This window comes from Phaenicophaeus curvirostris, chromosome 14 (genome assembly GCF_032191515.1).
Source record: "Phaenicophaeus curvirostris isolate KB17595 chromosome 14, BPBGC_Pcur_1.0, whole genome shotgun sequence".
Classification (NCBI taxonomy): domain Eukaryota; kingdom Metazoa; phylum Chordata; class Aves; order Cuculiformes; family Cuculidae; genus Phaenicophaeus; species Phaenicophaeus curvirostris.
Window position 1 is genome coordinate 12,320,928 of NC_091405.1, and position 27,410 is coordinate 12,348,337.

The following is a 27,410-nucleotide window of genomic DNA, read 5'->3' on the forward strand; positions in this document are numbered from 1 at the left end:
GAGGAGAAAACGTGGCCCACGGGAGCTCCTGCTGCTGGTGCTGAGCTTCCCCAGGCTTCTCTGCCACAGGTGTGGAGCCTGGAGGGAGCAGGATCCAGGGGAAGCAGCGGCGATGAGCAGCTGATGGGTGACTTCTGCTTTTAGGAGCTTTGGCTGTGGTGCATCTTTGGCATTGGCTGAAGCAGAGTTTGGGCTTGACCCCAGCACCTGGCACCCTGGTGTCCCCAGGGGACTCCTGAGCTCCCCGAGCCCAGCAGCATCCCGACCCCTGATGTCCTTGAGCCTAGCGGCATCCTGACCCCTATCCTGCAAGAAACTGTGGGGGTGAAGAGCTGTCAGCAGAGCAACCCGGGGTGTAGTTGTGGGTGCTGCTCACCTGGCCGGCACCAGCAGAACCTGTGCCATGCGGTTGCCGCTGGCCGCGGCTGTCGGCTCGGTCCCTGCCAGAGCATCCCCCCTGCATCCCCCCTAACCCAAACCCCTGGGGACCGTGGCAGGCTCAGGCTACGCCGCAAAGCTGCTGCTCCGGAGGCCGCCGCGCAAGCTCTCAGCAGGCACAGCCACGCTCCCCTCCCCGTGGCACCGCGCAGCCGGCGCCTCGTCGACCCTCCACGGGTGGGCGAAGGTGATGGCGGCGGCGATGATGCTGATGCCTCTGCTGATGGGGAGGCCTGGCGAGGCCGGCTGCCAACTGGGGCTTTCTCACCCCTCGTAGGTGTCTCGGAGCTGGAGCCGGTGGCGGGTAAGGACGCCAGCGGGCTCCGAGCTCACCGGGCACCGCCGTCACTCAGCCCCGCCACGCCGCCGGCACGCCCTGCCTCCACAAAGGATGCTGAGCCTGCGAGCGGCTCGCTCCCCGCCACGCAGCCTGCCACCTCCACCGCCACCGGATCCCTTATGGACCTGCCGACAGCCGGAGAGAAGCTGGAGCATTGCACCAAAGCCAGGCCCCGGCCCAACCGCCGCCACAAGCAACCGCCCAGCAAGCCCAATGTAAGAGGGGGTTGGCAAGGGAGGGGGGATGGATTGGGTTGTTTGTTTTTGTTTTTTTTTTTTTAATTCCCATATTTTTATCATCTGGGTGAATTATTGCAGTGGGTATTTGTTGCAAGGCAGGGAAATGAGATGCGCAGAGCCGCGGCTGGTTTATTATCCTGCATTTCAGCTGCTGCCGAAGCCCCCTCAAAGGAGGGGGGGGCAGCCCAAAAGGATGGACAGAGGGGCGGGGGGGGCAGAGGAATCATCCATCCCTTTTCCTGCTGCCCGCTGGGAGATGCCGAGCGGTGGGAGCTGGCAAGGAGGCAGGAGGAATGAAAAAACCTGCAGAGTTTGGGTGCAGAGGGCCGGCGCGTTTGGCAATGGCTCCGGCTGCCTCTCTCCTCCTGTGCCTGGTTTGCTCCCTTCCATCCAAAACCATCAGCCCCAAAACACCAGCAGCTGCCGTGGCTCCCGGTGATGCTGGGGGGGCTCTGACGGCCACCAAAGGGTTTTTCTCCCCCCACCCTCCATAGGGTGAGTGCCCGAGGGTCCTGCCTTTGCAGCCCCCTTTCCAAAGGAGAAGTAACTTTTGGGTGCAGTCAATGGAGAGTCCAGCTCCGTCACCATCCCCGGGGCTGGGTCCTGCTGGCATCACCTTGTCCCTGTGTCCCCGTGCTGCAGCTGGATCCTTGCACCTGCCAGAAAGCCTGGGCTCACACGGCAGCAGGGATGCTCGCCCTTGGACTACGGTGGGACCAGCACTGGGCTGGAGGAGAGGCAGGAGACGTGTCCTGCAGGCAGAGTGGATGCTAGAGGGGCCAGGAAGGGCCTGGGGACCACCACCTTGGCTCATCTTTCCTCAGCGGGATGGGAGTGTTTGGCACCCAGGGTTGGGCGAGCCTTGAACAAGGACTGGCTTTGATGGATATGATGTGACAGGGTGAGCAGATCTTGGATGGCTGGAACGGCTTCTGAGCGGCACCAATCCAGCCGTAATGAAAAGTCATTATGGATTGAAATGCCACCGACGGGGAAGTGCCTCCCTGTCATCGATAGGAAGCCACCGAAGCCGTGCCACGTGCTGGGGCAAGGAAGGTGGCTGTGAAGGAAGGCTTGACTGGGGCTGCTTTTTTTAGGGATGGAGTGGGTGGCCTTCATCCAGGCTGTGGTGGCACTTCAAGGTCACGCTTGAGCATGGGCACCGGCCTGAAGGATGCAGATGCAGGTCCATGCAGGGCACCCTCTCCACCACCACCAGGAATGTGGGCATCGCCTCCTTGGAGCTGAGATGGGGAAGCATCCCTGCAAAAGGGCTTTAGCTGGAATTGTCATCGTGTGCCCTGAGGAGGGTCAGAGGCACCTTGCCTGCGTGTAGCACATGGGTACCTGAGCACGTACAGATGCCGTGCCTGAGCCACCCCCTGGGGAGCTGCCAGCACCCCACACATGGCACCCAGTGCGGCACAGGGACAGGCTGGAGCTCCCGGTGCCCCAGGGATGCAGCAGGATCCGAGCTGGGATGCAGCCAGTAGCACCACGGTCTGGCTATTGTGTTGGGTGCACAAGGAGACAGAGGGTGCCAGCACGCATCCTGCACGAGCACCGCTTGTGCCTGGGGGTCTCTTTGCCCCGTGCTGGGCTGACGGCCACACTTTCTTGCAGGTACAGCCCGTGGCCTGTGAGAACAGTGAGGACAGGAGCATTACCCGCGTGGACGAGGGGCTGGAGGATTTCTTTGCCAAGAGGCTCATCACAGAGGCACCGCCGTAAGCCTAGGGGGGTGCCCAGGGCCCCGCACCCGCCCAGCGCCCTGGCATGCACCCATCCTTGGGGTTTCAGCAACTCCCTGCATTCACTTACCCTGCAAACACTGTTGGTCCTGATGCCAAAGGGATGCTGAGGGCATTGCCGAGGGGAGAGGGCCTGGGGGAGAGGGCTGGGATGGCAGATGTGGGGGGCAGGATGTGGCCACGGAGTCCCACCCTGGGAACGGCCGCCCTTGCCAGGACAGCATCGTCTCAGGTGGGGCATCTGGGGTCTGGATCCTTCCCTTCTTGGGGGTGGGAAATGATCTCCATCCCCTTGGCAGCCCAGAGCTCACCTCTCCCAACGCTTCTTCTCTCCACAGCCCCACGGCTCCAGAGACCTGCCCAGGATCGGCCCCGCTGGCCCCCTCCGGCTCTCGCACCCTCAAGAAGAAAATTGGGAATTTTTTTGCCTTCAAGAAACCCAAATCCAGCCGGGGCTCGAGGTGTGAGAAGGAGCCCGAGGGCGGCCCCACTGCCCCGAGGAGCAGGCGCTCGATGCTCAGTGACATTTTACGGGCCCCCAGCAAAGCGGGCGAGGCGGGCAAACTGCTGAGTAAATCGGAGGAAGGGGGTCTCGCTGCCGAGCCCCGGGCAGAGCCTGAGCACTGCCAGACCCCCGACTCTGCCCGCAGGATCCGACCCAAGTACTCCCGCGAGGGCAAATCCCAGTCGCTCATATTGCTGCCTGGGGAGGACGAGGATGCGCTGGGGGTCAGACATGACAAGGTAAGCGCTGTCACTGTCCCCAAGCCACTGATCCGGCTCGGTTGGTGGGTGCTGCTGCTCACCCAAGGGTCAGCCAGGTACCTCAGGGGGATGTGGGGTCACTGGAGTGGTAGTGAGGATGTGCCCACTGGGTTGTGACCATGTCTCCATCTCCTGGGGACGTGGCCGGGGTTGGGGACCTGGGTCTGGGTGCCCTGCAGGCAGGTGGGTGGGTGCTGCGGGCGCTGCGCCGTGCTCCTGGCAGGACGATGTCTGTCCCACAGAAAAGACACCTGGAGAAGAGCGACGGGGAGCTGCCCGGCTCCTTCGAGCAGCGCGTGCAGGTCATGCTCCATCGGATTGGTGTCACCAAGGGCCCCGCCGCTGAGGGCAAGAAGCAGCAGGTGGGGAGTGGCTCTGCTTTTAGAACGGATCCTGTGCTCAGAGGGTGGTGGTCCAGGGGGTTGGCGGGGTCCCCTGGCTGGGATGAACAGCACCCAGCTCTGTGCTGCCACTGCCCGTGGCCTCTGTCCTGTCACCTACCCCTGCGAGGGGACTGATATGTGGGCTCCCGCGCTGCCACCCTCACCTCCCCAACACCAACATGTTTCTTTTCCCTTGCAGAGCAAAGACAGCGAGATCAAGAAAGCCGGCTCGGATGGTGAGATGCTGTGTCCCCCAACCCTGACCCCACCTGCCTGGGGACCCACAGAGTGGGTGCAGGCAGGCCCCTTGTTCCTACCCACCTGCTTGGTGCAGGTGGCATGGGCAGAGCCCAGCTCACTGATGCTTGTGCTTGCAGGGGACATTGTGGACAGCTCTGGGGACTCCCCCCAGTCCCTGAAGGCCCGCACACACTCCGTGTCCACAGGTGGGTCACCAGTGAGTGCTGGGAGCGACACCAGCCCCCGGCACAGAGGGCTCCATCTCCTCTGCTAGCACCAAGCAGTGCCGCGTGGGGACTGGAGCCAGTGGGGAGCAGTGGGAACAGGCACCCGCGCAGGGTCCTGCACCCATGGGTATCCAACCTCTGAGCTGGCAGATGGAAACCCAGCCCCTCGCCCAGTCCCTGGGGTGGCTACAGGCTGGTTCCCAGCACCCAGAGCCATCATCACCAGGCACCAACCTGCCTTTCCTACAGATGCACCGTCCCGCAGCCCAGTTGCTGTGGTGGAGCCCCGGCCAGCCTGGAAGGCCCTGGGGAGGCAGCTGCCCGCTGAGCCGCAGGGCACCAGCTCCCAGCAGCCACGGTGCCCCCTGGTCCTGGCCGAGCCCGGCGAGCCTGGGCGCCGAGAGGGCTGGAGCAGCAGCCTGCCACGGCCAGGCAGGAGCGCGCCGGCCACGCTGCCACGCAGGGTCAGCCACGGCGGCGAGGCTGACAGCGGCAGCCCCCTGCCTGCACCACCCGACACCGAAGGTAGGGATGGGTGAGCTGCTGCTGGCATCCCCCATTCTGCTGCTGGCGTGTTCCTTGGGAAGGGAGAGCAGCAGGGACGCCAGCGCTCAGCACTGGGTGCTGATGCCCCTTCCTGCTGCTTTTCCAGACAACCGCCTGACCCTGCGGCTGGCAGAGCCGCGGGCGTTCAGCCGCCGAGCTGTGTCCGTCCACGAGGAGCAGCTCAGGGAGCCTGAGTGCCCGGCAGAGCTGGGAGGTAAGTGGGGGGCCGGAGCGGGACCCCAAACCCACCTTGCACCTCACACCAGAGGACGCAGGTGGTGGCATCCCATGTGCCTGGTGGGTGGCCACCTGCAGTGCCGAGGTGACAGGTGATGGCATTGCCGTACTGGGAAGATCATTGTACTGGGACACTTGGCATTGGGATTGGCACCGGCAGCAGCCAGGCTTGCAGGAAGAACAGAGGCAGAAGCCAGGCGGCTGCGCCCTGCCGTGACGTGGGGCTGGGTTGTGTTTTTCCCAGCAGGCACCGTCCCCCTGCGCCTGCGGCGGTCGCCTGTGTTCATACGGAGAACCAAGCACGAATCCCTCCCAGAGCCAGAAGGCGAGCCTGGACTGCCCTCGGATGCTGCAGGTGAGAGATGCTGCCCTCCCTCGCACCCGTGCTCTGTTGGGGTTCAGAGGGATCCCCCCACGCTCATGCCAGCACCCGTGACCTCTCTAGGTGCCGCACCGCAGGACGGGCCCTGTGCCGGGCTGGCGGAGCCACAGGCTGGAGCGGGCACGGAAGGCGAGCAGCTGCAAGCCCCGACACAAACTGTTGTGAATGCACAAGACTCCGCAGCCGTAGACCAAAGACGCCTGGTGCCGGGCCGGGGGGAGCCAGCTCTGGGACAGTGACACCCCTGCATGCCGCTGCACTGTTCCCAATAAATCCCTGCAAGCAAGCGCGCGGTGCCGGGGTGATTGGAAGCTGGGGTGTGGCGAACAGACAGGGCGCAGGTCTGCTCTGCGCTGGTGTGGATGCAGCCATGGGGCCGGCTAACGACATCGCCCAGCTCTCACTGTGCCACCAGCCAGGCCACCAGCATCGCCCGGGAGGGCAGGGATGCCCAGGGACTGCGCCGAAGCCCTTGGGATGCACTGAACAGCATCATCTTCTCCGGCTGCTGTTGGCTCCAGGAGAAGCCGGTGATTTTAGGCGCAGGTAGCAGCAGTGCTGGCAGGCAGCCATTCTTAGCATGCGTGACCAGGGCCCTTTCGCCTCTCCAGCTCCTCACTCTGTGGGCACCGCTCTCTCCAGCCCCACCAAGACGCAGGTTTCCATCAGCAGGACCACGATCCATCGTGTTTCAGCACGCAGCTCTGCAGCCCAGTTCCAGCCGCACCATCCCCGCAGCATTCCTGGTGGCACCAGCGTTACGCCAACACCCAAGCGGCTTTCTCCTGTGTTGACCTCTGCTCCGGACCAAATGCATTCCTTACACAGATGTTTACGACAAAGCAGCAAGACGCTTATTTTTTCTTTTTTTTTTCCCTTGTTTTTTTTTTTTTTTAATACAAGAGCTGTGTATTTAAAAAATATACAATTTTTATTTAAAATTTCTAAAGTATAACCCTGTGAGATACTTTTTTGTAATGAACGATGCAGGACCCCACCTAACTTCCTGCCCCGCCTTTGGAGCAGGGATCAGGTCGTGGGGCCTCTGCCATCACTGCTGCCTCTGCTACAGTGACACCGGGTCACCGGTCCCCAGGCACCAGGCTAAGGCATTTGGAAACGATGGAGAGGTGGGAGAGCGATGCCAGCTCACGCCCAAGAATCCCTGAAAGGATGCTTTGCTTTCCTCTCTGTGATGAGGGTGCTGGCCTTAAGCAGGTCATGTCCTCAGCATCTCTGCAGCCAGGCCAACCCACTCAGCAGTTCTCTTAGGGACAGTGGTCCTGCCGTCTGCCCCTCTCTTCCCCAGATGTACTTCCCAGGCAGCTCTAAGTTGGTTTTGCTGAACTGGTGAAGAAACGAAACATGGACTGGCCTCAGGAGTCAGCCTCCCCGTCTGTGAGTAACCAGCATGCCCACTTCAGCATCGACTTCGAGATCCTGCAAAATCAGACCAGGAGAGGCAGGGTGAGAAAGGGCCGTTGGGGACATGCTGCTGCACGGCCGCTCGGTGCTGAGGGCTAACACAGAGTTTGGGGACTGGCTGCAGGGATGTCTGAACCCCACGGGGACAGCCACGCTAGGGCCAAGGGAGGGTCGTACCATGTTATCGCTGCACTGACCTGACAGATCGTACTTGCTCGCAGAGCTCAGGACTCGGTGCCTTGTATCTGTACTGGACCGGCTCATCCCTCACATACTGCAGAGGCAAAGGGGAGGGTGAAGCTGGTCTGCACCAGCTGCAGAACCCAAAGCACAGCCCCACCAGGCAGCCCAAGACCCCAGCAGACCTACGGAACCTCTGGGGCCTTTCCCTCAATTGTTTCCTGCTCTTCCAAGCTTATTCTACCTGGGCAGCTGGAAGATATTCCCACCCAACAAAGTCATGGGCTCAACCGCATCTTCACACAGTGCCCCAGATCTTCCTTTGGGAGGGTTGGGGTCTCCACCTACATGGACACCTGCCTTCAACCCTCCCCAGGAGCCAGCTGAGCCAAGGCCTGGGGCAGGGGATCACACAGAGCACCCCTGGGAACCACCCCCCCGGAATCCCACCAGCTGCTTCATCTTTACCGGGGGCAGATCTCTGCGCTGTTCTGGTTTGGAGCTGGGGCCACTCACTGGGGCCAGTTGCTCTTCCTCTTCGTCTGAGAGCTCCTTTCCATGCTGCAGCCCTGTCTCCTCCTTTCTGCTCTTCTTAGAGCCCCGTGTGCTCATGAAATCCAACCTCCTGCCTGTGCCTCTTCCCCTGCCCCACGGGGCACCTTGGGGCTGCTGCTTCTCACTGAGGGTTTCATCACGGTCTGCCAGCAGCTTCCTCTTGGCACCTGCAATGTCTCCTCCCTGGGTGCTGGCACAAGCTTGACCACGTTTCAACGTATCTGGAGGGAAAGCTGTGCCACTGCAGTCTGCCTGCTCCCTGTGAGGCATCTTTTCAGGCAGGAACTGCAAGCCACTGCTGGGTAAGACGGGAAAAACAGGAGAAAGGGAGGGCAGGTTGTCCAGAGAGCCCCCCAATACCAGCAGGCCTTGAGCAGGGCTGGGGACATTGGTGGCCACCTCTGCAGCTGACCTTGATTGGTTTGTGCCAGTCTCCATCGGACTGATATTGTCGTAGGAGCAGAGCAGAGAGGGAGAAGAGGTCTGCACCAGCTCCCCCTGCGGCAGGTTCTCGGGAGAGCCCTGGCTGCTGGATTCCAGCAAGTCGGGGGTGTTGCTGTGAGCCGCCACATCTTGCTGGTTATTCAGAGAAAGGTCATGTTGAGAAGTCTTCTCTGGTAAAAGAAAATGCATGGTCGGCTTGGGCAGGGGATTGGTGGGACCTCCCCAGCACACCATGTTGGGCAGGAGAGCATTGGAGCTGGAACAATACAAGCACAGGGTAATGCAAACACTACAGCGCTACTTTTTGGCCAGGGGGAAGCAAAGCCAGTACCCAGGACAAGCTACGTGATCACCCAGTGAAAGAAGATGGGGTTGTCTCCTGCTGATGAGGCATTTTAGACACCCAGGGGCACGGGAACTCACCGTCTGAAGAGTTCAGGGTCAAAGATAGTGGAGGGAGCCCGTTCCAGGGGTTGTCTAGAGATCCCTCTGAGCTGTCCGACAAGGCTGTTGACTCAGCAGCTGCAACAATCAAGCTGGGGAGTTGATTTTGGCAAAGAAAGTGGCTGCCCATTCCCAACCCTGGAGCAGCTATGAAGGGCTGTGGATGGGAGTCTCAGACAAAGATGGTATGTGAGGGGAGCTCTGAAAGCCCTTTCCAACCAAAACTGGGGTGTCAACCAGCCCCTGTGGCAGGCAGCCCAGAGGCAGACACCGACCGCAGTGCAGGCAGGTGGGAAGAAGACCTTCTCTGACACCCTACACTGCCCAGGAAAGCAGCTCCCTTCATCTCCACTATGTGGAGCTCCTGCAGGTACTTCTGCAGCAAAGCTTGGTGACACCAAGCCTAGCGAGGTGAAACAAGCCTGTCCTGGGGCTGGACCACAGCCAGCCAAGAGCCCACACTTGTGCTCTCTGATGGCATCAAAGCAACAAAATAATGTGTCGTGCTCCCAGTACAACAAAATGAAGCCACTTGTCTTCAGGAGGCTGCAAGGATGGGACCATGCAGGCAAGGAGCCCTGGTCTTCCAAAGACCTGGCTATGCCCGTACCTCCTCTACTCAAGTCCAGGAAGAAGATGGGCTGAGCCACCTTTAGAAGGAACTAAGTGGTTGGATGGAATCTGGAAGTCCCACTACTCACGGCTGATTTGGGATATGACACTTGCATCACCTGGCACCGTCCTTTCATTGCTACTCTTCCCAGGAGTTGCTTCACACATGTCTGCAATGAAAGGGGTGGTCACATCCCAGCGCGGCAGGTAGCCAGAGCAAAGGAAGTCTTCTCCCCAACCCAGGGGAAAAAGACATGCTTGGACACTGAACTTCCCACCTGCCTACCCTGCAGATGAAGCCATTGCACTGACCTGCTTTGGAAGCGTCGCAAGCAACTATTTCCTTCTGAGAAGAGATCACCAGAGCGTTGGCTGGGATGGTGAAGACGTCCTCATCCCGCTGCAATGAGACACAGTCTGTGGTTTTCACTGGGCAGTCCCACTCAAGATGCAGCGCCCCACCCACAGCTGCCAGCTGAACACCACTGCTCTCCCTGGCAAACCTCCAGCTCTGCCCACCGCTCTTCTCCTTCCCTCTCCCACCCCACCATCACCCATCGCGGCAGGCAGACTGACCTCCATCTTGCGCTCTGCCTCCCACTGGGTGATGGGAACCTCATCATTCACCGTTGCTGCATTCTCCTTGGGCATCCCCAAGTCCAAGCATTCCTCAGCATTTTCCTTCAAAACCTCCAGTTGGTTCTGTCCAATGGCATCAATCAACTGGGAGACAGATGGCTCTAGAGCAAGAGTACACGAGCGTCAGTGGAGAAAACACCTTAATTTAGGCAAGCCTCACTTGGAAATACATTTGCTCTGCTGCTTGACTGTCATGTGCGCTGAAATCTGGGGAAACACACAAAATTTTGCATTTCCTCTGCTTCCAGAAACTATCTTTCTTTTCTCCACACAGGTCCTGGAGCAGCAGCGTGAGCACAGGCATGCAAGGGCCCACACTACTGCAGCTGCCAGCACCATCTTGTCCTGTTTTGGGCTCAGCAACATTGCCTTGTGAGATCTGGTCAGGTTTGTGCTACCTCTGCCTAATCCAAACCAAGCTTGGTAGAGCCAGGAGCCCCACCAGGCAGCCAGAGCACCACGTGTCCCCCACAACCCTTTACCTGAGCTGGGGGCGTTCTTCAGAGCGAGACTCCTCCTACAACGACCAAGGAGAAGACAAAGCCAGGTTAGGGCTGGGGCACATGCAGGCCAGCCGTCCTTGGCAGCTCTCAGTCACAGACTGGACACCCTGGCTTGGGAAGCAGCAGCTTGTGGAAGCAGTGGATTCCCCACCGGGTGCCCGATCCAGTGACCATTCAGCATCCCAGGAATAACCATCAGGAAACTCCAGAGGATCTCCAGAGTCGGGGCTCCAAGCGTGGAGTGAAAAATGAGCTGTGCAGGGCTTCACCCACCCAGCCATGCTGCGCGAGGCTGGAGGAAGCAAGTTCCCCACAGGCTTTTCCTCCCAGCTCTGCCAGCTCAAAGAAAGAGGTTGGGTTGCAGAGCCCTCTGGGTCACCAGGGTCTCATTTTGCACAGTCTACTCAGCTCTTTCATACCTTGGGGCAGGCAGTCCCACAGGTTAACCAGGAACTGCCATAACGCGTGTGCCTGCCCTTGCCAGGCTGCTCTAGCCCTGCTCAAAGCCTGCATGCTTTTGCCATGGTGTTTGGGTCTGCTCCCCTGCAACAGCCAACCCCATACTTACAGCCAGAGCTCCTTTATCTTCTGTAGCACAGCAGGTTCCTGGTTCCTGCAGCAAGAGAGATGCCTGTTACTGATTCCCTCCACATCCCCACCTTCCTTCACAGCTTGTGATGGAGACAATTCCTCTTTCAAAGAGCACAATGTCCCCACCACAACCAGTTCACTCCAGGACCTCCAGGGTCATCTCTGGGTGACAGAGGAGAGCAGAGTCCCCCACCTGCCCTGCGGCACGTACCCATCAGATGACTCCAACCTCTGCCTCTCCATGGGTAGCACAATGAACCGGTGGGCTGTGAGGTAAAACTCACAGTCCTCCTGCAGGGAAAATTGAGTCGTTAAGGCACCTCTGCAGTCCTACCTCTGCTCCAACCTCCCCCAGGGCCAGTGAGCACCTGCGTGCCCACCCCAGCTCTGCCACCAACCCTCCCACAAAAGCAAGGAGCCCCAATGAAGTACAACCCCCTTCAGCAGGGAGTTTGTACCCTCTTGCATCAGCCAATGGCACTTCAAGAGCCACAGGCCAGGCTGCACAGGTCTCTCTCAGGTGGACAACAGCAGGAGGGGGAGATGACTACACCTCCACTGAGGGCTCACATCAGCTCCTGTCCCAGCACTCAGGCCAAGCCATCGTTGCTGCCACAGACCCTCCCAGGAGATGCACATGAAAGAAAGGCCACCCCTCATCTGCTTCCAGCTCCTGGGAGCAGACAGGCATGCAGGAAGCAAGGCACAGTCAAGGACCAAGTTGCTTTCACTCATCAGAGCACTTACAAGCCTGGCCTCCTCACGGAAACACACCGCGTACTTCTGCAAGACAATGATTCTGCAAATAAGGCTGGAAAGCTTGAGCTGCATGTGGGTGCTGGAAAAAGAGCAGAGCAGGAACATCTTGGAGAGATGAAGAATGGAGTTGGACCACCCAGACACATAGTGGGGCTCCCCACACAGCTATGCCAACCATATCAGGGCATGCTGGCATGCATCTCTGCATAAGCATCAAGGACCAAGGGCTTCTGGCTCGTGCAGCTTATTTCAGCTGCTTATCCTTGGCTCTGCTCCTGGCACCTTGCCAGTCTAGGGGCATCCACGTGGGGAAACTGAGGAAAGCACTGAAGGAGCAGGCTATTGTGGTTGATGCTCTGGCTCCTTTCACAAAGACCACAGGCTCTTTAGTCCTTTCTAATCATATCTACACAGACTGCAGGTTCTGCCACTAACCCCTGTCCATCCCAGCCAGCTGAAACCAAAGCACCAACATTCCAGTTTTCTTTTCTTAGTGGCTCTTTCATGCAGACTTCCCAATCTGTGGCTGCTCTAGCTTAACATAACCTGGAACAAGACCAGGCAGGAGCTCCACTAGCAACTGTGGAGAACCGCTGTCTTCCCATTCGAGTCACGGTGGAACTCACTCTTCCTCTGCGCGCAGAGCTTCAGATGTAATGACCACACGGATGTGGTAGGACCCATCTGAGACTTGCAGGACAGCATCTTGGTGGACCCCAGGCTGGCCCAGAGCAGGTGAGTCATTCAAAACCTATCAAGAGATTGGGGAGGGAAAAAAGAAATCTCACTTACAGACTTCCCCATGAACAAAGGCAGGACTCCATGCCTGGCTGAGAGCCTGGACTCTTAGGAGAGAAGGTCACCATTCACTGCCAAACTAGATAGTAATGCTTATCCCAAGGCCAAGTGGTCCAGTATGTCCCTGTGCCTCCTGGCTGGACCAAGCAGGCTCCATGCCAAGGCAGAATTAAGGGACATGCCACATTGTGCTAAAAAGACCAGTCATCATCACCTGGATTCAAGGATGCCCATCCCACCAGGATCCTCCTCCTGCAAGTATCACAACCCACCCACCTGGCAGTTCCCACAGGCTGTGTCCCCTTGCCCTGGTGGGAGAAGCCCAGCGTGCAAGCAGCCAGTCCCACTACGTGCTCACTCACTACGGGCAACTCTTGATTTCCAGCAGGGGCAGAGTGGCACACGCTGCAGGAGAACACTGGTACCAGCAGGCAGGGCTGCTTATGAGACTGGTTAAAAAAAACAAAATAAAGGGAGTAGGTTTGGAAGTTACAGTTCTGAAACAGGCAGAGAAGAAGTAGGACCTAGCTAGAGCCTAGAGCAAGCAGGAGAAAGGCACTGCTGCACAAGGTATGCTCCCAACCTTCATTCACTGTAGAGGACACGGGCAGGTGTCAGTTGGAGAGCAGTCACACTGAGGCAACCCTCTTTGTTAATCCCTCAAACCCTAGCGGGGATCCACTCATTCACTGCTGGCTCCTCATCAGCCCAGGCACAAGAAATCTCCTGCATGGGAAAGGGGATGGGGCCAAGAAGCAGGGCATCAGTGATTTCTCCACCCCCACGTCTTCATATGGGAGGGGGAACAGCACCACAGTGTCTTTTCTTATAATGCTTTTTGTCCCATCTCATCTCTCCTTCTGTTTAAATCACAACACTCATCTTTCTCTTTCCTGATCTTGTTAGTGAGGAGACATCTCAGCTGCCTCAAACACCTCCTTCCTCAAAAGACACTAGGAGATGGGTAACTATAATGTTGTCCATGATGGGATGCTGCTACAAGCACCTAAAGGCTGTGAGAGAACTGCAAACCAGAGCACTGGAGCTGGGTTTTTCCAGCTTCCAGGTCAAGACCACAACCCATCATAAGGCAGGAACCGCACACCCTGGCCGTATGGGTCCCACGCCTACTCGTGCACCTGATTGTCTCACAGGATCTTCGTCCAAACCCTCAAAGTTCACAGCTAATGATCAGCAGCACTGTTGTTTTCCTCCTGCTTCCTTCCTGCTGCCCATCAGACCTCAAACAGGCAAGAGTCCCCTGACCAGACTTCTCTCCTGCCACATAGGATAGAAAAAATGTCAAACACATCACCAGTGCTGCACAAGAAGCTCTCCAGGTACGATGCAGGAGCACATTTTGTGCCTCTGAGTCCCAGTATCCATAAGAGGACGAGCTTGTGGTCCCACCAAGGCTCACCACCAGACAGGGCGAGGCTTCAGACACCTCAGCAGGTCCTGCTTCTGCCTCATGCTTCCCACTGTCAGGACCACCCACCAGCTGGCATTGTACAAAGAAGGATGGGATCCAAAGAGTAGGAAGGCGAGGCAGCGTGTGAGTGGGAGACAAGGAGAGGTGACCTCGGAGACCACAAGCTCTTTGGAAGAGAGCACAGCACCCACACCAGAAGTGAAAAAGTCAGCAGAAGCCACCAGAAATGGGCAAAGCAAAATGCCCCCACCTCAAGAAACCAATAATCAGGGACTTTGAGGTAGAAGAGTCCCACAACCACTCTACCGGGATCCGCTGAACACTTCCAGGTATTCAGATTTCAAATGCTGTTGGCACACTGTAGGACATCCTCTCATGGCACCTACCCGCAGGACCTGCCCAGCCAGAAGATTCTCACTGGCATCCACCTGCTCATAATTCACCAAGAGGTCAGCAATCCAAGGCTGCAAAGCGTAGACTTTAGGAGAAGGCATGTCCTTGTTTTCATACACAAACCTACAGGAGAAAAGATGAGGCACTAAATCAGAAGAGTGCGACACAGCAAAGCTCTGGCATCCCAGGAGTGGTTTTGCACCCCAAACACAGCCCCAGCCCCAAGGCTGGCTCAAACCCAGCCCAAATTCACCCACTTCTCAGCAAGGAAACGTCAGCAGGCTCTGAGCTGCGTACGGGCCACCCTAGGTCTTTTGTAAGTCTCCCACCGAGTTCAGGCCACTTCTTTCCCACATTGCCTATTATCCACCAATATTTATTTTCCTGTGCCTGGGAATTAACCATCACTTTCTGGGGAGAAGGGGTCTCTCTTTGCTGAATAAAGAGGTGGGCAAGGTGGCTGAGATAGACAGGGTTTGGGGATAGGCGGGGGTTTTGGGGAAAGGCAGCGTTCTTTTCTGTCCATGCCAGGTTTAGGGGGCCCTACAGGGTTTTGAAGGGACCTGCAGGGTTTCTGGGGACCTGAGAGTTGTTGGGAACAGGCTGGGTTTTGGGGACCTGCAGGGGCTTTGGAACCAGGTAGGGTTTCTGGAGAACCTGAAGGGTTTTGGGGGCATCTGAAGGGTTTTAGGGACCTGCAGGGTTTGGGGGACCTGAAGGATTTTGGGGAACTGTGTGGTTTCTGGGAGACCTGCGAGGTTTTTTTGGGGACAGGCAGGGTTTGGGGGGGATCTGAAGGGTTTTTGCAGTCCTGCAGGGTTTTGTGGAAAACCTGAAAGGTTTTTGGGCCAACAGGGAGGTTGTGGGGACAGGCAGGGGTTTGGGGGAATCTGAAGGGATCTGGGGGGTCCTGAAGGGGTCTGGAGGAATTTGAAGGGTTGTTGAGTAGAGGCAGGGTTTTGGGAGGACCTGCAGGGTTTGGGGGGGGATCCGAAGGGTTTCTGGAGACCCGAAGGGTTGTGGGGACAGGCAGGGCTTTTGGGGGGCCTGCAGGGTTTGGGGGGCAGGGGGGATCTGAAGGGTTTTTGGGGGGACCTGAAGGGTTGCGGGGACAGGCAAGGTTTTGGGGGAGGTGCAGGGGTTTGGGGGGATCTGATAGGTTTGGGGGGAGCTGCAGGGTGGGGGGGGGGGGATCGGAAGGGTTTCGGGCCCTGCCGTGCCCCTCACCTGTCCCCCAGCGCCGCTCCCGCCACCCCGGGCCCCGCGGCCGCCATGGCCCGAGCGGCGCCGCCAGCAGGAAACGGGGCCGGATCCGGGGCGGGACCGGGACAGCCCGGCCCTCCGCAGCCCCGGCCTCATCCGCAGCCCCAGCTCCATTCAGGGATCTGGACAGGCTGGACCGCTGGGCTGAGACCGACAAGGCCAAATGGCGGGTCCTGCACTTGGGGCACAACAACCCTGAGCAGCTACAGACTAGGAGAAGTCTGGCTGGAAACTGCCTGGAGGAGAGGGACCTGGGGGTGTTGTTGGCAGCGACTGAACATGAGCCAGCAGTGGCCCAGGTGGCCAAGAAGGCCAATGGCATCTTGGCTTGGATCAGAAACGGCGTGGCCAGCAGGGCCAGGGAGGTTCTTCTCCCTCTGTACTCGGCCCTGGTGAGACCGCTCCTCGAATCCTGTGTTCAGTTCTGGGCCCCTCACCACAAGAAGGATGTTGAGGCTCTGGAGCGAGTCCAGAGAAGAGCAACAAAGCTGGAGAACAAGTCTTACAGGGAGCAACTGAGGGAACTGGGGGTGTTTAGCCTGGAGAAGAGGAGGCTGAGGGGAGACCTCATTGCTCTCTACAACTACCTGAAAGGAGGTTGTGGAGAGGAGGGAGCTGGGCTCTTCTCCCAAGTGACGGGGGACAGGACGAGAGGGAATGGCCTCAAAGCTGCACGAGGGGAGGTTCAGGCTGGACATCAGGAAAAAAATTGTCACAGAAAGGATCATTGGGCATTGGAACAGGCTGCCCAGGGAGGTGGTTGAGTCACCTTCCCTGGAGGTGTTTAAGGGATGGGTGGATGAGATGCTGAGGGGAACAGTTTAGTGACTGATGGGAATGGTTGGACTTGATGATCCAGTGGGTCTTTTCCAACCTAATGATGCTGTGATTCACATCCCCAGCCCCAGGCACATCTCCAGCTCCATTCCCATCCTCAGCTCCAGCCCCAGCCCCATCCGTGTTCCCAGCCCCATCCACGTGCCTTGCTCCAGCTGCATCCCCAATTCCATCCCCATCCCCATTCCCATCCATATCCCCAGCTCCAGCCACATCCCCAGCCACATCCCTGGCTCCAGCCCCATCCTCAGTCCCATCCACATCCCCAATGCCATCTGCAACCCCAGCCCACACCAGGCTCCCTGCTCTTCCAGGCTTTTTCCAGGCACACACATGTTTTTCCCTGTTGTTTGGCAGAGTTCCTGTTGCTGCTTCCCTTTTGGTGGTTCCTGTGTGAGGACAGATTGTCACTGGAACATTTGTTTTCCTGTTGTTTTCTTCGGGTTTGGCCCCCATAGCTCCAAGCAGCCCCAGGTCCTCCCCAGGTGGTCACCTTAGGGAAGAAGCATCCTTCTGCAATGGGTTTGCACACGTTTTTCCTCCTCTTGAGGCAGTAAAGCTGCATACCTGCTCAAATCCAGCCAGCAACCTGGGAAATGTTCAGGCATGTACCAAAGGGATGGCAAAAGCCTCCTCTCACGCAGGCAAGGGCTGAAATCAACCATGTCAGTTGTGGCTTGGTCCAGCTGGCATCATTTCATCCCCAAGCTGGTGGCTGCACCAGTAGGTAAAATGCTGTGAAAAGACATATCTGTGCTACACAGAGGAGTAGACAGCAAGGTTTGTTTCTAAAGAAAAAAGCTAATTTATTAGGATCTTTGTATAAGGTAGCACAGGTGTGCATCAAATCCCTTGAACAGGATGGTTGGTTCCTATCAAGTTGCAAAGGTCCAGGTAGCAGCATTGCCAGCTGGAGCAGGTGAGACTCCCCAAGCTTACACCCACCTGGTTCTGCAACATCACCTGCCTGAGCTATTGCCCTCAATTATCTTAAACTACCTACAAGGCTTCTCCTAGCTATCTTAAATAGATCTTCCACTCTTACAGACAGGCTGTGCACAGTTTGGTTGATGCTGCAGCAGGAAGTACCTGGGTGTTCATCTGCCTGTAGAGACACACGGATGTGCTTCTCCATGGACTTTTAAGTGCAGCAGGAGCTACTGGAGGATCTTCAGGCCTGCCCCGAAGCTCCTATATCCACCAATCAAATGTTCTCCTTGGAAGGCAGCAGGAATTCAGTCCAATGGTCAGTCTGGTGCCTCGCTGCTGCAGGAATGAGCTGGGCAGTACCTGGACCACCCTGGGACTGGATGTGTGTCTCATGCCAGGTGTGTGCCTGGGCACAGCCCCAATTCCCAACCACACCACAGTTATTCCCGGGGGGGGAAATTGAATTTTATCCTTCTATCACACTTGCAACTTAAATACGACAGCTGTTGTTAGAGCAGACCCTGAGGAAGGGGTTACTCTGGGCAGTTCTAGAGGGTTGTCAGGTGGTCCTGGAAGGTCTCTAGTTTCTTTAGCCTCTTGTGGTGGCTGAGGGACGCTTGCTGAGACAAGGTCAGTCCACCCTTGCCTGCCTGACCCTGGGCAAGGCAAGGGACAGAGCCTGCTGTGCCAAGAGAGAGGATGGTGTTGGGAAGGGGCATCTCAGTGCAGGAGCACGAGTAGCTCTGGCATTGAAATACCAGCAACTCAGGTTTGGTGGGGCATGGAAGGTGGAAAGAGCTGCTCTCCAGTCATCCAGCCCAGGGCATTCCCTGTCATAGCATGAAACTTGGCTCCATTTGCATCATTCCTTGGCTGCCAGGAAAGGTGGATCTAGAGTATGGACCACAGCCAAGTGACTGGGGCACAGGCAGATAATTTCCCAGGGCCGTGGGCTGATGCAAGCCCTTCCTGGGCAAATGTGAGATAACCAAGTAGCAAAGGGCAAGAGCAGTGCAGCACTGGAACAGAGCAGCATGGCAGGGCTTCGAGTCTCCTCTGTTATGGTGACTGGGGCCAACCGAGGAATCGGCCTGGGGCTTGTGCAGCAGTTCTTGGGGCTGCCAAACCCACCCAAGTGGGTCTTTGCATCTTGTCGAGACACAAAGGGACAACAAGTGCAGGTGAGACGGGTCAGTGGGTTGTGCTGAGGAATGGGAGCACTTGGTGCCGGGGCAGCAGGTTGGTGCAGGCAGGGAGTTTGCGAAGGGCTCGAGCTGCAGCCGGGCACTCGTAGCACAGGGCAGCTGGGTTGGGATGGCTGTGGGACCAGCTGTGTGGGGGATGTGAGAGGGGACAGTGGGATGCAGTGTGTGTGGAGGCATCAAGCCCCATCCGATGGGAACAGGGCAGCCAGAGGAGGGTGTGGAGTGTGAGATGGTGCAGAAACGGAGCTGGAGGGATGTGGGGTTTGCCTGGGAAAGGCTGAGCTTTTCTGCAGCCCCTCCTGCCTCTCCATGCCCTTGTGGTCCCCTTTCTTGCAGGAGTTACAGAATTTGGCCTCCAAGCACCCCAACCTGGTCATCATCCCACTCGGTAGGTGCCCCGAGGTGGGTGTCCCTTGCCCCAGTTCCCCTGGCAAGTGCCAGCAGGGAGCCATGCCAGCGCGTCAGTGTCTGCAGCGACACTGTCCCTCCTCCCCATGGCCAGCCCTCAGCACATGTCCCTGGGGAGACACAGGGAGCCCCAAGCCACCATGGGGATGCAGGCACTGAACTCCTCTGCGCTGGCTCTGCAGAAGTCACCGACCCTGCCAGCATCAAGGCAGCTGCAACCAGAGTCGGGGAACAGCTAGGGGGCTCAGGGCTGAACCTCCTCATCAACAACGCTGGAATTGCCAAGTTGAACTTGCTTGATAAGGAGACGCTGGAGGACATGACCCTTACTTATACCACCAACACTGTTGGGCCCCTGCTGCTGAGCCAGGTGAGCCTCTCACCCAAGCCAGTTTGTCCCAGGGGGTGCAAAGGGCTGGTGGGAAAGGGTCCTGACTTTGTTCTGCTGCCTGCTGGACTCTCAGTTGACAAGAAGTTCTTGTAGCCATGGACTGGAGCTCAGGGGCTGGAGCTGGGAGGGCTGTGGAAGTGGGAAAAGAAGGGAGGACGCTCCAGGGCTGGTGCTTGCATCACGTGCTGTGGAAGGAGCTGGTCCTCTCCCCTGTGCTACCTCCGAGCACAGGGCTGTTTCCTCCCCTCTGTTCCCTTGTCCTCACAGGCATTCCTGCCCCTGCTGAAGAAGGCTGCCCAGGGGAGCCCAGGCTCAGCGCTGAGCTGCAGCAAAGCAGCTATTGTCAACATGTCCAGCTCAGGAGGCTCCATCAGTTCTCCTGAAGGCTGGGATCTGATGCAAGTTGTCTCGTACCGCTGCAGCAAGGTACAGCCCTGCTGTACTGGGGGCAGGTTTCCTTCCCGTTCCCTGTTCCTGCCACGGGGTCTACACATGTCCCCTTGCAGCCCCCTTTCCCCTCTCACCGCTGTCCCTCTCCTGTCTCCCTGCAGGCTGCTCTGAACATGCTGACCAAGTGCCAGTCCCTGGGGTACCGGGAGCACGGCATCCTCTGCATCGCTCTCCACCCTGGCTGGGTGCAAACTGACATGGGCAACTCAGTTGGAGTCACGGTAGGAGTTTCACGGTGTGGGTCCATCAGAGCCCCTGTGCCAATTTTCCACTGAGGGAGGGAGGGAGGGAGGGAGGGAGTTGCTGCCCTGAGCCCTTGACCACAACCTCCCCACCTTCTCCACCCCTGCGTGGGCAGCTCCCCCTGCCCTGGCCCAGGCTGCCCGGTGCCCCCATCTCCTCAGCCCCTGCTCTGCCCCTCTGCCCGGGGCTGGTGGCTTTCCTGTCACCCTCGAGCGGCTCCTTCCCCATTCCCGGGGGCTCCTGGCAGCCCTTGGCCAGGCTTAGGGCACAAGCTGCCTCTCTCCTGCTGCCCCACAGGCCCCCTTGACGGTGGATGAGAGCGTACGAGGGATGCTGAAGGTGCTCTCCTCCCTCTCCGAGAAGGACACCGGCACTTTCCTGAACTGGGAAGGGAAGGCCATACCCTGGTGAGATGCCGGCCCATCCTCCTGGCAGCGGGGTCCTGTGCTGGTGTTCTCACCTGCCCCACATCCTCAATAAAGCCCTGCTCTGTTCTGTGGTCCTGCTCCTCATCCTGCGCCGTGTCAGTGTCTGCAGCTGCGTGCCTGGCCCCTGGCTCTCTCTGGGCCCTCTGATCATCTTTGTAGCCTCCTCTGTGCCCGTTCCAGCAGTTCCACATCCTTCTTATGTTGAGGATTTCAGAACTGGACACAATACTCCAGGTGTGGCCTCACAAGAGAGGAATAGAGGGGAACCCTGAGCTCGAGGATCACCCTGGATGTCTCTGTCACAGACCACAGATGAGCAGCTGGAGAAACACCCCTGGCAGAAGAGCAGGGGATGGGGACAATGCCCCAAGGATGGGCCAGGCTTCAGCTTTTCCCTTCCCCAGCAAAGGACTGGGCTGACACATCCAGCCCAGGTCAGGCAGGAGCTTTAGCTGCGGAGGAGCAAAGCGTGGGAGATGCTGGGGCTGAGCTGAGATGCCTCTCAGTCTCCCTGCTTCTCTGGATGGTCTTGTCCCCATCAGGGTGTCTCGTGTGAGAGAGCGAGAACCCACCCAGCTGAGGGCACCTTTGTCATGGGGAGCATCTCCCCAGGCAGGAGAAACCCAAAAGGTCCATGTGTATCTTGGCCACCTGGAGTGGCTTGACCACATGGGTGGCAAACACGGAGAGCATCTGCTGCGAGTCCAGGGAATGCAGTGTGGTGTGTGAGCTGACACCTGTGTTGTTGATAAGCAGATTCAAGCCCTGGTCCTGCAGATGGGACCCCACAGCCTGAACAGCCCTTTGGACGCTGGACAAGTTCACTGTGTTTGCTGGGGCAAAAATGAACGTAGAGAGGCCCAGTGGGTCACACCGTGTCTGCCAGAAAGTGTATTGCGGCTGGACTGGTTCTCTTTAAGCAAGAGTTATCCAGAAAGAAAAAAACAGGTTTAGCAGGTAAGGATGTTAAAGACATTGAGATGAACACCAGTATGTCCTCACCTCTTGGTTTCGCAACCTTAGTCAAATTAAATCTTAATTTAGCTTCTCTTTGATTTTACAGAGGCTACTGCTAAAAACAACTTCTCTGTATTTGCTTTCTGTATATAAGGAATTTATGATTGCATAAGGGGTGCTCGGTTCTTGCACACTGTGGCTCCAAGTTTTATTTCTACCAGGAGCTGATGCAGTTGGATGGGCACATTTTCAAGAGACATCATCTTTGGGGAAACAACCTAACTAGACTCTTCAAGTCCTTTGGTATCGCACTGCAGCAACAGGGGCTGTTAACACAGAAGGAGGCATATCCATTTTGTTGTTGAATTACATGAAGACCTTTTCTGATTGATATCTGTTCTGGCTGATCATTAGAGCTATCCTTGCCTTTTTTAGTAATTTGTGCTTAAATTGATTCTCCACAATATGACTTCCCATAGCTTTGCAGCTTTCTGTATGCAAAATCCTTCCTTTTTTTCCTTTCTTTTTCTGTTGTTTAGCTTTTTTTTTTTTTTAACTTCACATTGTTACCACTGAGGATTTGGAGCTGACCGGGAGCTGAGGTGAGTGCAAGCAATGAAAGATTTGAGCTATTATCTGAGTCTGGAGCTCCCCATCTTCACAAATGCTTCAGCCAGGGGCTGTGGGGACAACCCCTCTCAAGCTACCAGGAACAACTGACATCCCTGAAATTGTGCTAACAGGAGTAAGCATTTCCAGGGCCTTTCTCTTCACTTAAATATCAGTATCTCCTTGAAAACCTGCAGGATGCTTTGACCAAAGCAATAGAAGTGGTATTTTTTAAGTTTATGTTCAGCTCTTGGGTTTGCCTGTTAGGATGTGCTCGCCTTGCTGAAATGGCTGTTGTTTATTTTAAAGGGGTCATCTAAACACCTTCAGGATTTGAAATGGGACAGTTAGGCCAACCTTAAACTTTATATTTTGTCTTTTAATATCCCAAGTACACCACCGAGGTAAGAACCATGAATATTCATTGCTCCCTGGGCACATTCCATGTGTCTTTTGCAGGCGCTGCTCTGAGGAGCCTGCTGGGTGGGGGGATCACAGGACTGGATTCCTTTTTGCAAAAATTTGGCCTCTGAGATATGTCTCTATTCTCATGCTTAGACAAGACTGACCTAGCAAAGGCTTGCAAGGCTGAAGACAGCCTTCTTGGAGTATTTTGTGCACTGTGGAACAGCAGAAAAATGCTTTTTCCAGGCAATTTTAACTAGCCTGGTGTCTTTATGGTGGTGAACAAACATCTGAGTGGCATGGGACTTGTTACCACCCTGCCTTGTGCAGCATGGACCTTCACAGAGGGGTCATGAAAACATTTTGGGGGAATTTGATGAGATAATCTCCTGTGGGGCTGCCATACGTGAGGGGATGAAGACTTGGGATTTGAGAGGATTTGCATGGCCAGCTGCAGGACATATCCCAGGGTGCTGGTTTGTGACTCATTTTTGGATAATGATCAAAGGGAGTTCAAGGCTCCATCACTCCACATGTGAGGGATCTTTCAGTTGCTTTGGTGAATAATTGCTCTGTTAGGACTCATTGAGTCATTGTTCCAAGGACGAGGTGTGTTGGACCAGCACATTTCTAGTGCTTGGCCAGCTACATTTGCTGAAGGAACATGCTCTTATCTCCTTGGAAGACATAACAGGATAAATATGGGGCTGAGGGACACTCATCTGTCCTCGCTGCTCCATCCCTGACCCTGGCTTTGGCATCATGCAAATTAAGGCCAGTGAACTGCACTGCACAAGGTCAGCGAGTCCACCCTTGCCTGCCTGACCTTGGGCAAGGCAAGAGACAGAGCCTGGTGTGCCAAGAAAGAGGATGGTGTTGGGAATCATAGAATCATAGAATAGTTAGGGTTGGAAGGGACATTAAAGATCATCTATTTCCAACCCCTCTGCCATGGGCAGGGACACCTCCCACTAGATCAGGTTACCCAAGGACCCCATCCAACCTGGCCTTAAACACCTCCAAGGATGGGACAGGCACAACTTCCCTTGGCAACCTGTTCCAATGTCTCACCCACTCTCACGGTGAAGAAATTCTTCTTAATGTCTAGTCTAAATCTGCTCTTCTCTGGTTTATATCTGTTCCCCCTTGTCCTGTCACCACAAGTCTTTATGAATAGACCATCTCCAGCTTTCTTGTAGGCTCCTTTCAGGTACTAGAAGGTCCCTATAAGATCTCCTCGGGGTCTTCTCTTCTCCAGGCTGAACAAGACCAACTCTCTCAGCCTGTCCTTATAGTGAAGGTGCTCCAGCCCTCAGATCATCCTCATAGATTCCTCTGGACCTGTTCCAACAGCTCCATATCCTTCTTACATTGAGGGTTCCAGAACTGGACACAGTACTCCAGATTAAGTCTCACAAGAGAAGGAAGGGGCTTCTCAGTGCAGGAACAGGGGTAGCTCTGGCACTGAAAAACCAAACAGCTCAGGTTTGGTGGGGCATGGAAGGTGGAAAGAGCTGCTCTCCAGTCATCCAGCCCAGGGCATTCCCTCTCATGGCAGGAAATGTGGATCCATTTGCACATCATTCCTTCACTGCCAGGAAAGGTGGATCTAGAGTATGGACCACAGCCAAGTGACTGGGGCACAGGCAGATAATTTCCCAGGGCCATAGGCTGATCCAAGTTCTTCCTGGGCAAATGTGAGATAACCAAGTAGCAAAGGGCAAGAGCAGTGCAGCACTGGAACAGAGCAGCATGGCAGGGCTTCGAGTCTCCTCTGTTCTGGTGACTGGGGCCAGCCGGGGAATCGGCCTGGGGTTTGTCCAGCAGTTCTTGCGGATGCCAAACCCACCCAAGTGGGTCTTTGCATGTTGTCAAGACACAAAGGGACAACAAGTGCAGGTGAGACGGGTCAGTGGATTGTGCTGAGGAATGGGAGCACTTGGTGCCGGGGCAGCAGGTTGGTGCAGGCAGGGAGTTTGCAAAGGGCTCGAGCTGCAGCCGGGCACTCGTAGCACAGGGCAGCTGGGTTGGGATGGCTGTGGGACCAGCTGTGTGGGGGATGTGAGAGGGGACAGTGGGATGCAGTGTGTGTGGAGGCATCGAGCCCCATCCGATGGGAGCAGGGCAGCCAGAGCAGGTTGTGGAGTGTGAGATGGTGCAGAAACGGAGCTGGAGGGATGTGGGGTTTGCCTGGGAAAGGCTGAGCTTTTCTGAAGCCCCTCCTGCCTCTCCATGCCCTTGTGGTCCCCTTTCTTGCAGGAGTTACAGAATTTGGCCTCCAAGCACCCCAACCTGGTCATCATCCCACTCGGTAGGTGCCCCGAGGTGGGTGTCCCTTGCCCCAGTTCCCCTGGCAAGTGCCAGCAGGGAGCCATGCCAGCGCGTCAGTGTCTGCAGCGACACTGTCCCTCCTCCCCATGGCCAGCCCTCAGCACATGTCCCTGGGGAGACACAGGGAGCCCCAAGCCACCATGGGGATGCAGGCACTGAACTCCTCTGCGCTGGCTCTGCAGAAGTCACCGACCCTGCCAGCATCAAGGCAGCTGCAACCAGAGTCGGGGAACAGCTGGAGGGCGCAGGGCTGAACCTCCTCATCAACAACGCTGGAATTGCCAAGTTGAACTTGCTTGGTAAGGAGACGCTGGAGGACATGACCCTTACTTACACCACCAACACTGTTGGGCCCCTGCTGCTGAGCCAGGTGAGCCTCTCACCCAAGCCAGTTTGTCCTAGGGGGTGCAAGGGGCTGGTGGGAAAGGGTCCTGACTTTGTTCTGCTGCCTGCTGGACTCTCAGTTGACAAGAAGTTCTTGTAGCCATGGACTGGAGCTCAGGGGCTGGAGCCGGGAGGGCTGTAGAAGTGGGAAAAGAAAGGAGGATGCTCCAGGGCCGGTGCTTGCATCACGTGCTGTGGAAGGAGCTGGTCGTCTCCCCTGTGCTACCTCCGAGCACAGGGCTGTTTCCTCCCCTCTGTTCCCTTGTCCTCACAGGCATTCCTGCCCCTGCTGAAGAAGGCTGCCCAGGGGAGCCCAGGCTCAGTGCTGAGCTGCAGCAAAGCAGCTATTGTCAACATATCCAGCTCTGCAGGCTGCATCACTTCTCCTGAAGGCTGGGATCTGATGCACGCAGTCTCGTACCGCTGCAGCAAGGTACAGCCCTGCTGTACTGGGGGCAGATTTCCTTCCCATTCCCTGTTCCTGCCACGGGGTCTACACATGTCCCCTTGCAGCCCCCTTTCCCCTCTCACCGCTGTCCCTCTCCTGTCTCCCCGTAGACTGCTCTGAACATGCTGACCAAGTGCCAGTCCCTGGGGTACCGGGAGCACGGCATCCTCTGCATCGCTCTCCACCCTGGCTGGGTGCAAACTGTCATGGGCAACTCAGTTGGAGTCACGGTAGGAGTTTCACGGTGTGGGTCCATCAGAGCCCCTGTGCCAATTTTCCACTGAGGGAGGGAGGGAGTTGCTGCCCTGAGCCCTTGACCACAACCTCCCCACCTTCTCCACCCCTGCGTGGGCAGCTCCCCCTGCCCTGGCCCAGGCTGCCCGGTGCCCCCATCTCCTCAGCCCCTGCTCTGCCCCTCTGCCCGGGGCTGGTGGCTTTCCTGTCACCCTCGAGCGGCTCCTTCCCCATTCCCGGGGGCTCCTGGCAGCCCTTGGCCAGGCTTAGGGCACAAGCTGCCTCTCTCCTGCTGCCCCACAGGCCCCCTTGACGGTGGATGAGAGCGTACGAGGGATGCTGAAGGTGCTCTCCTCCCTCTCCGAGAAGGACACCGGCACTTTCCTGAACTGGGAAGGGAAGGCCATACCCTGGTGAGATGCCGGCCCATCCTCCTGGCAGCGGGGTCCTGTGCTGGTGTTCTCACCTGCCCCACATCCTCAATAAAGCCCTGCTCTGTTCTGTGGTCCTGCTCCTCATCCTGCGCCGTGTCAGTGTCTGCAGCTGCCTGCCTGGGCCCTGGCTCTCTCTGGGTTCCCCATAGCCTGTGGGTCCCATCGCACCATGGCCATCGTCAGGACACGTGCCCACCACGAGGCACCGGAGTGATGTCCCGGGCACCTGCAGGGCTGGCTCCCCCTGCCCGGCTGCGGGGCAACCCCCGGGGCCCGAACAAGGCGGCATCTCCACAGCTGGCAGGAGAAGGGGTGCTGCTGGGCTCAGACACTTCCCCCTGACCCGGGGGGTCCCAGCATGGGTTGGGGGCAGGTGGCGAGCTGCTTCACGAGCTCCAGCCCAATGCCCTGGCTGGACCCTGTCACAAGGATGCTCTGAGCCAGTGCAGCCATCTCCACGGCCTCTGTGCCAGGCTACCTGCTCGTCAGGAAGATGAGGCTGGCACAGCCCAAGGTGTGGCTCCGAGCACCCACGGGGACAGGGACAGTGCCAACGCCAATCCTGACACCACATCGGCCCTGGGCTGAGCCAAGATCCCAGGGTGGACCAAGTGGCCCCCGTCATTTCAGCACGTGGGGTTGCATGTGTCCTGCATCACCCACATTTCCATCGCTTCACTTCTCTAAAGCCCTAGCCCCTAGAGTCCCTGTAACTGCAGAAGGGTCACCTCTACCATGAGGTTTGTAGATTATATTAAGTGCCTTGATATCTAATCAGATATTGGGATGCTTGTAGATGATATTAAGAGCATCTCTGGGCAGATACTGGGATGTTTGTAGGAGATATTCAGTGTCTGCATCTTTGGTCAGGTATCGGGATGCTTGTAGATCATATTAGGAGCATCCCTGGGCAGATATTGGGATGTTTGTAGGCGATATTAAGTGGTTGCACTTCTGGATCAGGACGTTTGTAGCAGATAAACGAGGTCAAAGAGGTGCAAAATCCATCCTCCTTACCCCCTGGGGTAAGAGCCCCGCGGTGACCGCTGGGGCCACCCAGGCTGGCGCTGCTGAAATGGCCGCCCCCCGCACGGCTTCATCCCGCCCGCGTCACGTGACCGCAGCGCGCG

General features: G+C 57.2%; 4 protein-coding genes across 12 annotated transcripts in view; 3 read left to right on the forward strand and 1 right to left on the reverse strand.

Annotated features, from left to right (window-relative positions):
- The window catches only part of CARMIL2 (capping protein regulator and myosin 1 linker 2), a 23,728-nt gene extending 17,312 nt beyond the window's left edge, over nucleotides 1–6,416 (forward strand). Inside the window, exons 31-40 of one of the 2 annotated variants that reach the window (XM_069868836.1) lie at nucleotides 716–993; nucleotides 2,641–2,744; nucleotides 3,107–3,512; nucleotides 3,776–3,895; nucleotides 4,116–4,152; nucleotides 4,294–4,362; nucleotides 4,633–4,908; nucleotides 5,036–5,143; nucleotides 5,414–5,521; nucleotides 5,612–6,416. In XM_069868836.1, the coding sequence (XP_069724937.1) occupies nucleotides 716–993; nucleotides 2,641–2,744; nucleotides 3,107–3,512; nucleotides 3,776–3,895; nucleotides 4,116–4,152; nucleotides 4,294–4,362; nucleotides 4,633–4,908; nucleotides 5,036–5,143; nucleotides 5,414–5,521; nucleotides 5,612–5,787 (1,682 nt within the window). In that variant the 3' untranslated portion in view covers nucleotides 5,788–6,416. Of the gene's footprint in view, nucleotides 1–715; nucleotides 994–2,640; nucleotides 2,745–3,106; nucleotides 3,513–3,775; nucleotides 3,896–4,115; nucleotides 4,153–4,293; nucleotides 4,363–4,632; nucleotides 4,909–5,035; nucleotides 5,144–5,410; nucleotides 5,522–5,611 lie in introns of both variants that reach the window. The other variant, XM_069868835.1, reaches the window with a different exon arrangement.
- Nucleotides 6,223–15,622, reverse strand: ACD (ACD shelterin complex subunit and telomerase recruitment factor). 7 transcript variants are annotated; one of them, XM_069868840.1, is made up of 15 exons: nucleotides 15,551–15,622; nucleotides 14,317–14,446; nucleotides 12,327–12,451; nucleotides 11,689–11,779; nucleotides 11,153–11,232; nucleotides 10,919–10,963; nucleotides 10,330–10,364; nucleotides 9,785–9,948; nucleotides 9,521–9,608; nucleotides 9,298–9,378; nucleotides 8,576–8,674; nucleotides 8,121–8,322; nucleotides 7,622–8,006; nucleotides 7,171–7,247; nucleotides 6,223–6,345 (listed from the first exon to the last, which is right to left on the reverse strand). In XM_069868840.1, exons 1-15 carry the CDS (start codon nucleotides 15,595–15,597, stop codon nucleotides 6,240–6,242), a joined length of 1,755 nt encoding a protein of 584 aa, XP_069724941.1. In that variant the 5' UTR covers nucleotides 15,598–15,622; the 3' UTR covers nucleotides 6,223–6,239. The 7 variants fall into 7 exon arrangements, with proteins under 7 accessions (XP_069724941.1, XP_069724939.1, XP_069724938.1 ...); XM_069868838.1 differs by having other exon boundaries at nucleotides 7,622–8,322; nucleotides 11,716–11,779; XM_069868837.1 differs by having other exon boundaries at nucleotides 7,622–8,322.
- A 1,880-nt stretch (nucleotides 15,623–17,502) lies between these two features.
- On the forward strand, nucleotides 17,503–20,547 carry LOC138726487 (C-signal-like). Of its 2 annotated transcripts, none has more exons than XM_069868271.1 (6): nucleotides 17,503–17,751; nucleotides 18,895–18,946; nucleotides 19,149–19,336; nucleotides 19,625–19,783; nucleotides 19,909–20,028; nucleotides 20,348–20,547. In XM_069868271.1, exons 1-6 carry the CDS (start codon nucleotides 17,632–17,634, stop codon nucleotides 20,459–20,461), a joined length of 753 nt encoding a protein of 250 aa, XP_069724372.1. In that variant the 5' UTR covers nucleotides 17,503–17,631; the 3' UTR covers nucleotides 20,462–20,547. The 2 variants fall into 2 exon arrangements, with proteins under 2 accessions (XP_069724372.1, XP_069724371.1); XM_069868270.1 differs by lacking the exon at nucleotides 17,503–17,751 and adding an exon at nucleotides 18,206–18,534.
- A 3,568-nt stretch (nucleotides 20,548–24,115) lies between these two features.
- On the forward strand, nucleotides 24,116–26,349 carry LOC138726588 (C-signal-like). Its single transcript, XM_069868491.1, has 6 exons — nucleotides 24,116–24,348; nucleotides 24,709–24,760; nucleotides 24,963–25,150; nucleotides 25,439–25,597; nucleotides 25,723–25,842; nucleotides 26,150–26,349. Exons 1-6 carry the CDS (start codon nucleotides 24,202–24,204, stop codon nucleotides 26,261–26,263), a joined length of 780 nt encoding a protein of 259 aa, XP_069724592.1. The 5' UTR covers nucleotides 24,116–24,201; the 3' UTR covers nucleotides 26,264–26,349.
- The last annotated feature ends 1,061 nt before the right edge of the window (nucleotides 26,350–27,410 follow it).

What these genes read in the sequence shown, in the direction of transcription:
- ACD (XM_069868837.1), bottom strand. Translation starts at nt 15,597, where the DNA reads ATGGCGGCCGCGGGGCCCGGGGTGGCGGGAGCGGCGCTGGGGGACAG. An exon ending in GCTCTGCGCGCAGAGGAAGA is followed by an intron (nt 11,780 to 12,326) that starts GTGAGTTCCACC and finishes CTCTTTTTCCAG; the next exon opens with CACCCACATGCAGCTCAAGC. An exon ending in GAGCAAGTACGATCTGTCAG is followed by an intron (nt 6,346 to 7,170) that starts GTCAGTGCAGCG and finishes GGTCCGGAGCAG; the next exon opens with AGGTCAACACAGGAGAAAGC.
- LOC138726487 (XM_069868270.1), top strand. Translation starts at nt 18,388, where the DNA reads ATGGCAGGGCTTCGAGTCTCCTCTGTTATGGTGACTGGGGCCAACCGA. An exon ending in CAAAGGGACAACAAGTGCAG is followed by an intron (nt 18,535 to 18,894) that starts GTGAGACGGGTC and finishes CCTTTCTTGCAG; the next exon opens with GAGTTACAGAATTTGGCCTC. An exon ending in TCTCGTACCGCTGCAGCAAG is followed by an intron (nt 19,784 to 19,908) that starts GTACAGCCCTGC and finishes GTCTCCCTGCAG; the next exon opens with GCTGCTCTGAACATGCTGAC.
- LOC138726588 (XM_069868491.1), top strand. Translation starts at nt 24,202, where the DNA reads ATGGCAGGGCTTCGAGTCTCCTCTGTTCTGGTGACTGGGGCCAGCCGG. An exon ending in GGCCCCTGCTGCTGAGCCAG is followed by an intron (nt 25,151 to 25,438) that starts GTGAGCCTCTCA and finishes TTGTCCTCACAG; the next exon opens with GCATTCCTGCCCCTGCTGAA. An exon ending in GCAACTCAGTTGGAGTCACG is followed by an intron (nt 25,843 to 26,149) that starts GTAGGAGTTTCA and finishes GCTGCCCCACAG; the next exon opens with GCCCCCTTGACGGTGGATGA.